The sequence below is a fragment of the Anolis sagrei genome, chromosome 3 (assembly GCF_037176765.1).
Source record: "Anolis sagrei isolate rAnoSag1 chromosome 3, rAnoSag1.mat, whole genome shotgun sequence".
Classification (NCBI taxonomy): domain Eukaryota; kingdom Metazoa; phylum Chordata; class Lepidosauria; order Squamata; family Dactyloidae; genus Anolis; species Anolis sagrei.
In genome coordinates, this window is record NC_090023.1 from 210,279,117 (window position 1) to 210,293,586 (window position 14,470).

The 14,470-nt window shown below is 40.1% G+C and overlaps 1 protein-coding gene across 2 annotated transcripts in view; it reads left to right on the plus strand.

Moving 5' to 3' along the window:
* XPNPEP1 (X-prolyl aminopeptidase 1) overlaps positions 1-14,470 on the plus strand; it is a 56,671-nt gene that overhangs the window by 13,073 nt on the left and 29,128 nt on the right. For both annotated transcript variants that reach the window (XM_067465846.1, XM_060768379.2), the window contains 6 exons: positions 633-696; positions 5,286-5,390; positions 9,460-9,552; positions 9,888-10,031; positions 10,227-10,322; positions 13,848-13,929. In XM_067465846.1, coding sequence (XP_067321947.1) covers positions 633-696; positions 5,286-5,390; positions 9,460-9,552; positions 9,888-10,031; positions 10,227-10,322; positions 13,848-13,929 — 584 coding nt within the window. The remainder of the gene's footprint in view (positions 1-632; positions 697-5,285; positions 5,391-9,459; positions 9,553-9,887; positions 10,032-10,226; positions 10,323-13,847; positions 13,930-14,470) is intronic.

Below are 14,470 nucleotides of genomic sequence, written 5' to 3' on the forward strand. Positions count from 1 at the left end.
ACACTTTCATGCTGCAGCCCACACACTGTTGCGACACACAGTTTGGAAAGCTCTGGTTTAGAGCAGTGATGATTTCTAGAGATGTGTATACATTTTTAGAATGTAGATGAAAAACTAGAACAGGTAATAAACAGTAACGGAAATGTCTGAGTGGGAATCTCTTTGGGTGAGGCATGTTTTTAAATGTTCATGTAAAATCCAGTTAGAGAATGTCGGAAAGCCAAGCAAAGTTCACAGATCTAAGGCTCCCATTTTACAACTGGCAAGATCAGAGGATAGGAGAGGATTTCTTCTGCTCATGTTGCCACATCAAAGGCTTGGCTTGTTTATCCAGCCAGTGGTGTAACCAAAAGTGAAATAAACATGAACACTTTGGGAAACGTCGGAGTAAAAGGCAGTGTAAGAAAAAGAAAATTTTGTGTGGAAGCTTAGAAGTGGAAGAACTTGATTCTTAATGATATTCTGATGAAGAATATGTCAAGATTTTAAAATATTTCCCCCCCTTAAACAGCCTGAAATAACACAAGTAGAAAAGAACTAATTTTGGTCTGTATGATTTCACTCCTTTTGTTGCTTCTCTGCTGTTGTTCCTCATTATTCTCACTTCTTGGTTCTTTTAAATGTTTCCCCAGAGTGAATACATTGCACCTTGTGACTGCAGAAGAGAGTTCATTTGCGGGTTTGACGGCTCAGCAGGTATGTTTCCAGAACTGTATTTGACCCATCAAATTTGGCAGCTCCTTCAGCTGTGAATGCCAAGCCACTCTTCAGGCTGTTTTTGCTGTGCTTTATTTTTATTTTTAAATGCAGTCTAGATATTTTAACTATTTTAATGCTCCTTTCTTGTGGGAAGGAGTTTGCCCAAGTTTATCTCTGCAGAGGCAGAAGTTTGTAGATCACTGCTCACAAAACACAATTTAAAGCAGATATACTCGTTTCTCTAGATTAGTCCCATTTCAGAATTGCAGCTGAAAGATCAAATGTGTGCAGACTCCCCACAGAAAATGCTCCCCACATGCAAGCTATTTGTGTTGCTAGGCACTCAGATATTTGATCCCCTTGCCTTCTGTCTGAAATGGCTGAGTCCAACAATAGATACAGCAGGAAAGCCTACTGCTCATCTTGAAATGAGCAACCCCAGGTACTGATTGTAAAATAAATTTCCTGAACTTCACAACTGATAACATGCCTCCTTTGTTACTTTTGTGTCAAAATGTCATGGAAGCAGCAACTCTGTATTGGTTGATCTGCTTTTCGCCCTGAATCCTCGAGACCAGTGGTTCCCAACCTTTGGTCCTCCAGATGTTTTGGACATCAACTCCCAGAAATCCCAGCACTCTTACCAATTGTTAGAAATTGTGGGAGCTGAAGTCCAAAACACCTGGAGGACCAAAGGTTGGGAGCCAATACTCTAAACTGTCACTCTGATGCTGCTTCCAAAAAAATTCAGTTCTGCGTTATATTCCACAACCCATATCTTCATTGTATCTTGCTTTGTTATGGTGCTACATCTTCTCATGCCTTGAACGATATGAGAGCCTACATAGATCTTTATTTCTCCAAGCCACTTGTATGCTTTCATATGTGCTCCTGCTTCTAAAGTCGACGCCACCCACCCCACCCTTACAGTGCAGTTGTTCACATATTTATTCAAAATTATGTTAAGTGGAACATATGATAAGTGCTCATGGGATTTTGCCTTGCAGGGAAATTCTATACATGCCTCCTTAGGAGTCAACCCAATTAAATTTATTGGGACTTAGTTGGGGATGAATGTCATAATTAGACATAATTTCACAGCTTTGTTTCTGGGATTTTGTTTTTCATCTTTGGGGATAGATGCTGAAAGTCAGGCTCTTTGTATTTTTATATACTAGGAGAGAGAATTGGTAGTCCAAACAACCTGGCTGCTACTGACTATAATTTTTAAGGGTGTGAAACCAGTCTCTTCTTGTAGAATAGGTAGTTTGCTCAGATGCATTTATTTAATTGTGTGTCCTCGAATTGTTTCAACCCTGGTGATCAATGGGGTGACAGATGTTGCAGCCAGATCGCCCTCACAGAGTTGTTTCTGACCTATGCTGATCCTAAGATGAAGCCATCATGGAGTTTTCTTGGCAAGATTTGTTCAGAAAGGGTTTGCTTTCTAATTCTTATGAGGTTGGGAGACTATGACTTCTTCCAAGGTCTCCCAGTGTGTTCCCATGGGCCAATAGGAATTTGAATCCTAGTCTCAAGAGTCTGGTTCCAGGTTCAGACCTGAGGCTAAATCCAACATTAGAGTGGTCCTTCCAGTTTTGTGAGTTTCACACTTGCACTTTCAATTATTCACAAGCTAGTGCCACCGCCACCACTTCCTGAAATTAGGGATTTTCTTGTCAGGAGCAACTTGAGAAACTGCAAGTTGCTTCTGGTGTGAGAGAATTGGCTTCTAATAGCACAGATATCTATATCTAGTGAAAAAACAAATGTTTACTGCTGTAAGCACTGATTATTAATGGTTCTTAAGTATGTAAACATCAGTTGGTTAAGTCGCATTAAACTGATGTTTACATACTTAAGAACCATTTATAATCAGTGCTTACAGTGAGAGAATTGGCTGTCTGCAAGGACGTTGCCCAGGGGACGCCCAGATGTTAGGGCTGCCATGCCAACATTCCTCAGGAGTGTTTAGAATTTGGGCATACCATGTGTTTGTGTTTCACCTGATACTTCCCTTCCTTTGCTGGAGCAAAACTGACACCTGTGGCACACAGGAAAAGGAGAAGCTGGCCTCTCCATCACTCCACATACCCCATGGTTTCATTTCATCTTCCTCTTCTATGTTCCGCAAATGTCTGTTTTGCCTGGGGAAAAGAAGGGAGGTACCCATGGCACACAGGAAGAGGAGTCATCATTGGATTTTCCAATTTGGAGGGGGAACTGTGCCTGTAACCCTTGTGAAAGTGGAGGGAGAACTCTAGTCTTATTTTGAATAGACCCATTGAAATGAGTGGGATTAGTTGTTAGTCACAACTATCTCAAGTAGTAACAACTAATCTTTAGAATGTTTCATAATATCGTCTCTTCCCTCAAGTGTATTGCAGTGTTGCTAAGGATTTTCACTCCTTTCTGGGGTTTCTCCGTGAGCACGAGTGTGTGGGTGGCAGCTCACTTCTAACAAATTGCTGGGTAGAAAGAGCAAGGTTTGATTGTCCTTTCCCTTTTGTGCAATCTACACCAGCTGGAATGGTGATGTAATGTCAGTAGAGTAATGAGCTTTTCTCGACCCCCAGATGACCCTCCAGTACAGTAAAAATCTTAACCATTTCATCCAGCGATTACAGCTTTCCTTTCTCTCTCTATGAGGCCAATCAAAACAGATTGCTTGCAGCCCTGGCATATCTGGAATTAGCAGTGAACGTTGTTGGTTATCCAAAGGCAATCGTCTTTCAGAAAAAAAACCCAACAATATATTTTTGGCATCTAAAATCTGTTCATGTCAAACCTCAATTAGTAGTGTATGGTAGAAGCCTTTGTTTATCTTGTATGGAGACAAGATGTTCTCTTTAGCAACCACACGTCCTATGATTTCGAATGTGAAACTGCAGCTAAAAGATGCACGTTTCATTTTAAGCTGTGCCACCGATTAACAGAGGCATTGTCAGGTTACCTACTGTGTGAAAGTCCTGTTTGTCCCTTATGGTAAAATGGAAATTAACAAGTTGTTAAGACCAGGTGTAAACGTGCCTAACTATGAATACAATGATTTATTAATGGCCTAAAAAGCAAGGAGCCAAGTTGATCTTTTAGGCCACCTGGCTTAACTGTGTGTGCCTTTTATGCTGTCCAAACAAATAGCATTTGTTTTGCACGGTGCTTGTGTTTTGATCCTACATGACTGTCTTGACCCTTTTGATCAGATCTGCTTCCTGGCTTGTGTACAATGTCGGTTGCTGCTGATATACACAAGCAGATTTTTCTCTCACATGAGCATATTTTTCAGATATCCTGGATCAGTTAAGACTCAATAATTTTAAATTTATGTCTTTTCTTTTTTTTAAAAAATATATCAGGAATTTTAAAGAGTTTTTTAAAAAGTTTTTTTAAGGAGGGCAAACTATTTTAAAAGTCATTTCACTGATGACATGTGCTATCCTACTTTTAATGTTCAGGGGTGAAAGAGTTTTTATGCCAGGCCTATACTGAAAAGTAATGTAACTTTTGACACTGTAACAATAAAACTAGGGGACGTTAGTTTTATAACTCCCAAAGTCTTCCAGCCAGCAAGATTAGTGACAATTTTCCCTTGGAGATAGTGGGAATTGTAGGCCAAAAATTGTAGCAATTCTTGATATTTGTAGTTTGTCTTCAGTTCTCATTTAGTGAGAAACAACTTCGATACACACAATATCAAGTAGAGCACAGCATAGTCAGTGCAATATGAGCTTGTGGTAAGAACAGGAGAAATTTCTCAGGATGCTCTTATATGGTGAAAAGGAAAAAAACCGATACATTTTTTAAGAAGCCCTCCTTGGGATAGGAATGGAGATACACAAAAGAAGATTACATAAATTTCAATATGAAAACCTCTAAGGTTGCTTATATCAACCTCTAAGATGTTGACTAGTGCTCATCCTGAAGAGGTAGCTTTATGGATGTTCCCATCCCAGACAAAGGGAGACAAAGGACTAACTATGTTTTGGGGAAGGGATAAGTGACCTCAGAGGAAATGAAAAGCTTTTAGGCGCACACATACATACAACCAAAACTAAATTAGAGAGATGAAACAAAAAGGTAGGCATGCTCTATAGAGACCCCCTTTCACTAATCACTCTCTAAGTTTCCAATAAAAGTAACTTTTCCAAGTCCCAGTACTGTATTCCTGGTAAGGATAACCGTAAAACTAGTAAAGTAAAATGTATTGTCGAAGGCTTTCATGGCCGGAATCACTGGGTTGTTGTAGGTTTTTCCGGGCTATATGACCATGTTCTGGAGGCAATTTTTCTCCTGATGTTTCGCCTGCATCTATGGCAAGCATCCTCAGAGGTAGTGAGGTCACTACCTCTGAGGATGCTTGCCATAGATGCAGGCGAAACGTCAGGAGAAAAATTGCCTCCAGAACATGGCCATATAGCCTGGAAAAACCTACAACAACCCAGTAAAGTAAAAGTTTTCCCTTACATTAAGTCTAGTTGTGTCTGACTCTGGGGGAATGGTGCTCATCTCCATTTCTAAGCCGAAGACCATTCCTATATATTTTCTTCATGATGCCAACCACCTGTTTTACTTGTGTTTCTTGACAGGAACTGCCATTATTACAGAGCAACATGCAGCCATGTGGACCGATGGACGGTACTTTCTGCAAGGTGCCCAGCAAATGGATAGCAACTGGACGCTCATGAAGATGGGTGTGTGGCAAGTCCAAACTAGTGGTTTACTTTACCTCACTCGAACAGTGATTTAATTAAGCACTCAGGATCCTTAATTCATTCATATGTGTGTTTTCTCTCCTGATAAAATGAAGGATATTGCTTTTTAAAGAGGTTTTGCAGTGTTCCTTTGTGTGAAGATGGATAGGCATAGGGCCTTTTTTCTGTCTTGTTTTTAGCATTGTTAACTGCTGCAGAAAGAAAAAACAGCTTAGAAATAAATATTGTTGTCACCTTCACCACCATCATCATTATCATCCCTTCCCAGCATGGTTTCACCTATCAATGGGAAAACAGTTATTTTCATCTAGGAAGCAAAAAATCACATTCAGCAAACTTCACTGAACAAGGTACTTCTGTGGAAAATTATGCTAATGTGGCAACTTATGGCCATCCAAATTATGAGGTATGTCAGTACCCATCCTCCCCCACCAGTGACTTTGTTGCCCTGGGCTGAAACAACATCTGGATTTATATCTGTAAAAGTGGAGGTCCAACTGTACTTAAATTTCTGTGAATGGTGCAAAGTTTATACATACCTTCAATCAGAAATACATACCTGTCTTCACTGGATTGCAGCAGGCTGACAGACAGCCACTCCTTAATGATGAAGAAATTCTCTGGCCCTCCTTTGCAGTGATTTGTTCAAAGGCAGAGATATTTTGCATTAGGGTAGAGGAGAGCCAGGCCTAACTTTGTCTGCAGTGCAGATCCAGAGAATCATCCAAAGTGCAATAATAACCAGAGCCACATTTGAAGTTCCCAAAATGTGTTCTGTAGAACCCTAGGGTTCTCCAAAAGCATCATAGGGGTTCTGTGAAAATCCTTTAAAATGTTTAAAACATGTTTTTTTTAAAAAGACATGTACCAGAACGAAGATCTTACTGAAATTCAATGTACCTCTACTTTAAAAATGAAATTTTAATTTATTTATTTTCAAACCTACTATATTATACAAAATACCCAAGCAATAGGAGTAGATGAAAAAAAAGAAGGATTTGAGAGTTTGCAATGCTTAGAGACAGAGTTATGGTTCTGCAGGAAAATCAGGGACAGAGCTAGTGTTCCACATGTAAAAAGAGTCTTCCATGACCAAAAAAGTTTGGGAACTGCTGGTCTAGAGGAGTGCTACTCATAACGGTGCCCCCTAGAGCAATGATGTTTCCTTAGCCATTGGCTGCTAGTCCCTGATGAGTTCCAGAAAGGAGAAAAGTAATTGTCTTGAATGAGCACATGGGCCCTGCTGGCCCTTGATACGGTTGCCATAAGGTGAAGTTTTGAAGGCACATAACAAGAGCAGGAGCCCCCGGTGGCGCAGTGGGTTAAACCCCTGTGCCGGCAGGATTGAAGACTGACAGGTCGCAGGTTTGAATCCGGGGAGAGGCGGATGAGCTCCCTCTATCAGCTCCAGCTCCAGCTCCTTATGCGGGGACATGAGAGAAGCCTCCCACAAGATTGATAAAACATCAAATCATCTGGGTGTCCCCTGGCAACATCCTTGCAGATGGTCAATTCTCTCACACCAGAAGCGACTTACAGTTTCTCAGGTCACTCCTGACACGACCAAAATAATAATAATAACAAGAGCAACACAAATATAGGTAAAGACCAAGGACTTGAAAGGGATGAAATATAAAAGCCTTGTATTATATTCCTCTTCTTACTCTGAATCACAAATCATTTGAGCCACCAAAAAGCTGGCACTGAAGGCAGCAAAACTAAAGCTTAGGGAATGTATGGCTGAGTTCCCAGATTTGCATCATGTTTTCACTTTCCTGATTTGGACTCTATTTCACAATTAGTTTCCTTGAGTCACCTTGAGTGCTGTAGCTCCCTCTGTCACTCTTGTCCTCTAATAACTTACAGCTACTGCTTCAATAAGGCGATGGCTGTTTATCTTATTTCCTGCTTCCTGGTCTGAACAGGAAAAGTTGTGGTGTGGAATGGCCAGTGGAAGAAGGAAAGGTAGATGTAGTGGTGGGGTCTTAATCGATGGAAGTAAATACAGGCAGTCCCTGAGTTACAAACATCAAACTTACAAAAAATTCATAGTTAAGAACAGGGTGTTGTTTTTTTGTGTGTGTCAGGAGTGACTTGATATTGTGGATTTTGGTAGTCTCAGGAGCGACTTGAGAAACTGCAAGTTGTTTCTGGTGTGAGAGAATTGGCCGCCTGCAAGGATGTTGCCCAGGGGACGCCAGAATGTTTTGATGTTTAACCATCCTTATTGGAGTCTTCTCTCATGTCCTTGCATGAGGAGCTGGAGCAGACAGAGGGAGCTCATCTGTGCTCTTTCCAGATTCGAACCTGCGACCTATCGGTCTTCAGTCCTGCCGGCACAAGGGTTTAACTCACTGCAGCACCAGGGGCTCCAAGAACAGGGGTGAGACAACAGGAAGGGAGAGAAATCTGACTCTAGGAAGGGAAATTCACTCGTGAAAGAGTTATCATGGGGAAAGCTGTCTAAACTGAGGCTTTTTCCCCAATCCTTGTTTCTACAACAATCCAATTTTTTCAAAATCCAATTATCATGGGGCCAGAAAGTGAGATTAAATTTTCTGAACAGGGGCACAGGAAGCAAATAAATGCCACAGGGGTGTTAAATCTTCCCTATACTATCTAAATCTTGTGTATATGTGTGTGTGTGAGTGTGCACCTAAAAATGTACCTGTTCCAACTTACAAACAAATTCAACTTAAGAACAAACTTACAGAATCTGTTTGTAACTAGAGGACGGCCCATAAAACATTTGTTCACAGGGTTGCTGTGAGTTTTCTGGGCTATGGCAGGAATCCTCAGAGGCTATGAGGTCTGTTGGAAACTAGGCAAGTGGGGTTTATAAATCTGTGGAATGGCCAGGGTGGGAGAAACGTCAGGAGGGAATACTTCTGGAACATGGCTATACAGCTGTTGGGGATTCCTCATCGTCAGAAGAGGAAGGGGAGCAGGAAGGTGCTCAGGTCTTGGAGGGTGAGGAAGAAGAATCCGACAGTGAGGTTTTGCAGGTGCCTACTTTTTTAGAAACTGCAAATTTACCTGAGAGAGCATCTCTCTAGAAATCATTAGGCTTTCCAGTCCATCTCGATAGTCAAATGTAACCATAAATTGACCATAGAATTTCATTACAGGACTAGAGATTCCTTGTTTATTAAATCCATGAATAATCAAATCTACAAAAATTCAACCCAGAAATGTAGAGGACAAGGAATCAGTGTAGACAAGAAAAACAAATTCAATGACTAATTCCCAGATCTTTTGCTCTTGGAGATAGGAGTAACCATAGCTCAGGGTTGGAAAACAGGTGTTCTATTTGGAACAGTTCTAAGGACATTGTTAAGCAAAGCTGGCAATACCCCGAGATTTTGAGTGACACTTCTTAGCAAGACTAGGTGACTTTGGTCGATCTACATAAGACATTCCCATCCTTTTCCAAGGTATTTATTTATTTATTTCCAACATTTCTATCTCGTCCTTTTCAACCCCCGAGGGGGGACTCAGGATGGCTCACAACCGGCAACAATTCGATGCCGCAACATAAGACAAATATAAACAAATGTTTATATTTATAAATAGAACATAAAGTTTAAAACAAGTTAAAATTGTTATCAAACAATATAGCCAGTTCCAGTCCGATTCAACGTCCAAAGTGCTGATGGTAGGCATGATGGTAGAGAATGGTGAGGAATGTTTGGAGTTGTACTATCTATTCAGCATTGTATCAAGCTTAATAGTTAATTTAGCTTAAAACTGGGAGTGCTTGCATGGAACAAGAAAAGGAGAGATGCCAAGTAGCATTTAATTTTGCAGTAAGAGGAGCCAGTCTAGTTGTCTGCTTTCATGGCGAGGGGATACAGTGGTGAGGAGTCATCGTTTTTAGGTCATCTTTTTTGAAGTGGTCTGTTTGGTTTCCCTTGGACCTGAGAGCATATTTACTTCACTTTATGATAGATATTATAATGGTCCCCTGTCACCTCACTGTCATGGCCTACTTGTCTGCATTCCTTTCTTCAATCTAAGAGGCATTTACCACATTCCTTTCCATCTTCAGGTCTGAAGGACACTCCCACACAGGAGGACTGGCTTGTCAGTGTGCTTCCCGAGGGCTCCAGAGTTGGAGTAGACCCATTCATTATCCCAGCAGGTTAATTTGCTAATATTCTTAATTGCATGAATGAATCAACTCTTCAGTTTTGCATTATCAGGTGCTGGGCAATTCTCTGGGGGGTCAGAGGAAGTTTTCTCAGACTCCTAGGCTGCACCCTTCCTTAGTTAGCTCAAATATATCTGATTTTTTTCTGTATAGTAGTTCTTCTCAAAGCACCATTTCCCTCTCCGAAAATGATGTTGAAGCATCTGGAGGGACCCAGCTAAAATATGACTTTATTAACACAGTTAATACAGAATCATGATCAGTTTGGGGGGGGGGGTGGGCAGTCTCAGCAACATTATTTCAATGTATCTGTTTGTTTATTTCAGATCAATGGAAGAGGATGTCCAAAGTTTTGAAAAGTGCTGGGCATGCTCTCTTGCCAGTGAAGGACAATCTCATTGATGCCATCTGGGCAGATCGACCAACACGGCCTTGCAAACCTCTGATAACCCTGAGCTTGAACTACACAGGTAAATGATGTTGTCCTTCAAGATGATGAGGACACGTGAAAAAAAAATGAAAGCAGAGTGATCTCTTAATATCTGCACAAGGGCATGACATCTGTTGGGCATTTTGTGTTAGGCAAAGGTGAATGGCCCTTTCGTGTAGCAATAGCTACTCTGGGATCTTCACCTTAATTGAGTGCCATTTATTGTGTGTTGCAGGGATGAGTTGGAAGGACAAGATCACATCTCTGCGGGGGAAAATGGCTGAGAGGAAAGCTCTGTGGTTTGTGGTGACAGCCTTGGATGAAGTGGCATGTGAGTATGCATATCAGTCTGGTTTCTGTGGCATTGTCTGTTTCAGGTTGTTGATCTCTGTGTGGTTGGAAATGAGCAATGTAGCGGCCTGCATAAAAGTCTGTTAAAATGGCAAGTCGTAAGAGTATGAGAACACAAGGAAAGTTATAATGGAACAGGGCGAAGGTCTACCTAGTCTAGTGTTCTCATTTCTATAGTCGCCAATCAAGCTGTTCTCTCTCTTATTCAACCCTCAAACGGTTATCAAGAGGAATGCTGCTTCTGGTGCTGTGGAGACAATATATTGTCATCATGAATAGTGGCCATTGATAGCCTTATCTTGCACGATACTGTTCTTTCAGTGAAGGTTTGCATTTACTACTTTCTTTGAAATCTGAAGACTTAGAGGAGTTGGCTGTTCATGTCTAAACCTGGATCATTTCACTGAAAGTTAGACAGTTGGCTGCCCTCCTTGTAACTTAACTGTTAACTATTCTTCATGCAGGATGGTTGGATAAGTCAGCTGCTACCCTGCGTTGTGGGCCGAGCCAGCAAAATCTATTTTTGAACTGATAGTTTTTGCTGGAAGATTGTGGGAGTTATGGTCCAAAAAAGTAACTTTTCCAAATTCTTTTTGTGCGTAATGACAAATAGCACCCATATTTCTAATAGTTGTATAGAATAGGGATTTAGAGATGGTGTTGCTTCATACCTAGTTGTGTAACAAGCAACACCTGCTGAAAAATATATCATTTTAACAAAACTTTGTTTCAATGTATAGTAGAACAACGTGAGGCATGAGACAGCATTTGAAACATGTATTAGTCCTCCTGTACAATTTCCTAAGGCTACAGCTTGTAACTATGACATTAGCTAAATGTTTTAAATGCAGTGGGCCCCTCTGACTCTGCAGGGATTTGGTTCTGTGACCAAAAAGCACATGATTGCTTTACATATTATTAAATGGCAGTGATGTGTGCGCAGAACCTTCAGTATGTCCATGCTTGAAGCTGTGAAAGTAGCTAATTGCTATAGATGCAGTGGATCCTCTGACTCTGCAAGGATTTGTTTCTATGACCAAAAAGCATATAATTGTGTCACATATTATTAAATGGCAGTGATGTGTCTGCAGAAGTTTCAGTATGTCCATGTTCAAACTGCTGCCACTTTATGTATAGGTTATAATGATCCATGGTTGGTGGAAATCATGGACCCAGAGCCCATAAATCTACAGTACACTCAAAAATTGTATATATTGTGTATACTGTATATTGTATTCAGTAGTACTTAATGCAGTATAGGAAACAGTTACAGTGCATCACATCTGTAAATTGTACTATTGGACATAAGTGTTATTTTAAGTGGTTAGTTCCAAACTCTGCAAATCACTCACTGCCTTTTAGTTTGAGTCCTTACTTCATTAAATGTCTTTTATTAGATGAAGTCACCCAGGGAGTTTTTAACCTTGGAAGGAGTTGAATTCTTGCCCAGATAACAAAATTGCTCTGTCTGTTGTCTATTTCCCTGTTTCAGGGCTAGAACTGTGGTTACAAAGTCCACAGTTCTGCCAAAACTGAGAGATGGAAGCTAATCTCTGTTGTGTAGAAAACACATTTCCAAAGTGCCCTTAGAACCAAGCCCTGTGTAAAACTGGGTCCCCAAATATGAAATTTGTCCTTTTAATTGTCCCTTATTTGTCAGAAAGGATTATGTTTTCCTCCTCCAGCATGAGAAGCATTTAATTTCTTTGACAAATGACTTCCAGTCTTCCTGCATATGCCTTTTGTGACTCTTTGCCACTGTAGTTTTCTGTTTCATTTTGAGGTTCAACTCTTTTTTTGTTGTTGTTGCCAATATTGGCTTCACAAATGCAGACTTCCATAACTGGTAAAATCTAGACAGAGTGCAAGCAAGGTTTATAAGAGATCTTCTAAATGTGTCTTCTTGTGTATCAAATACAGTCTTTCTCCTAGAAACGGATGACTGTCCCTTGAGTAGCAAGGCCTAGACTCTCAAATGAACCTATAGTTAAAAACAATGGGATTTAAACTGTGAACAGGTTTACTACATCACATCCCCTATGAAGCCTCCAAACCCCTTTGGGCAAGGAGGATTGAAAGGAAAGTGGCCTCAGTTGGACTACCCGCATCCCTTTTGTTCCGGGAAAGCTCAAATCTCCCATGCTCCCCCAGAGTGCTCAACTTGCTATACAGAGAGCCATTTAAGACATACGTATACCTTAAAAGTCTTACAGTGATAAAGTATAGAAGATTCTTTACAAAGGTGAGATTAAATGTATTTCCCTCCGAGCTGCTAAGAGGCAGATTGTCTGGAACTCCTTACTCCCAAAAACTATGCCCCTGTGGAGGAAATGAAGTAGAAACAATAGGACATATTTTATTTTGGACAATTAGATGGGATAATTTTAATGACTGTTCACTGATGGGTTTGTGGACTGTAATAAATTGTTGAACTGGTAAAACATGTTTTTAAAAATCAGTCTTTGTTGTTATTTGTCTTCATGTCTCTGACTTAACTGCAGTCCTAAGGTGAACCTATAATGATTTTATTTTTGGTAAGATTTGTTCATGGGGGTTTGCCTTTCTTCATCTTCTGAGGATTAGACCCAATCTACCCTGATTTAATATAGTTTCAAACTGGTATTAAAGAAACTGGTTCCATAGGAAATTCTGGAACCAGCTTGGGGTCCAAACAATTATTGCACAAATTGCAGAGCACTAAGTGCTTTTTTCACATGCTTTTGTGGGAGTTTTTTTTTTTGTCTAACTGTCACAAACTAGTTTCAAACTGCATCAGATAGTCAGTGTAGATTTGCCTATGGACACCTACTGGGCTTCCATTCCTGAGTGGTGTTTCGAACCCTGGTCTTTCAGTGTCTTAGTCCAAAATCCAGACCCTCCTATATACCACAATTCTTGATTTCACCAATTCTTGCATTTGTGTGAAGAAAGATAACATATGAACTGTTGTTTCGCAGCCATTACTCATACATTTGGCAACAGTAGTTCTTTTGGCTTTGGGGAGTTGCTACAATTTCATTTGCCAGTTATATGTTTACAAAGAAAATATACACACTGTTACATGTTACCTCATTCTTGGTGACCATGCTCATGAGCACATGTTTTGTAGTGAATGTTTGGAAAAACAAATTTGAACAAATCTTCAACCCCATAAACAAGATTTTCAGCTGGGCTTCTAGTGCCATCTTGTGGCTCAGACTATTTATTAAGTTCCCAGAACTTAACAATTTTTCATCTACGTTGTTGAAAGGTTTTCAGGCTGTATGGCCATGTTCCAGAAGCATTCTCTCCTGACATTTTGCCTGCCATAGATACAGGTGAAACGTTAGGAGAGTATGCTTCTGGAACATGGCCATACAGCCTGAAAAACTTACAACAATCCAGTGATTCCTGCTACGAAAGCCTTCAATGATACATTTTCATCTGCTTTTCCTTTTCTTTTCATTTAAACAAAATACGGAATTTTATTTGGGATGGTAATACCAGGTTCTTCATTCTTTTGTAGGGCTCTTTAATCTCAGAGGCTCTGATGTTGAATACAACCCGGTGTTTTTTGCTTATGCCATCATAGGTATCAATACCATCAGGTAATGAGTGCTGTTGCTTTCAGGTTTGTTTCATGTTGATTTCATTCTGGCAGTTGACATTTTTTCCTTCAAGAAGTTCATATTCATGGTTTGAGGAGGTATTTATGATAGAGAAATTTATAATTTTGATTTATTTCTTGTGAAGCTTTTCTGCTTCTCATACCAATGTGATGTCAGTATGTGATGTTTTGAAGAAGATTGCCAATGCAGTCTGGAAAATCTTATTTACTTTCATGTTTCAGTATTCCTATGAAGAATTTAAGCATTACAGTACTAGTTATAAAATATAATGCAAACCTTATTTAACTGGCCGCAGGGCTGGATTCACTGATAAATATGCTACAATGTGGGCATATTGAAATACAGAATTTTAGGAATCCTAACTTTTTTCAGTTGAGAATTTCAGTTGTATATCTTTTTTCCTTCCTTTTCCCTTTGAAAGTTCCTCCTTTGTTAATGCTGGGTGAATATTTCAGCAAGGAATGAAGGGATCAGGCTATTTCTTGTTTGCATTAATATTCTATATATTTGATTATGAATC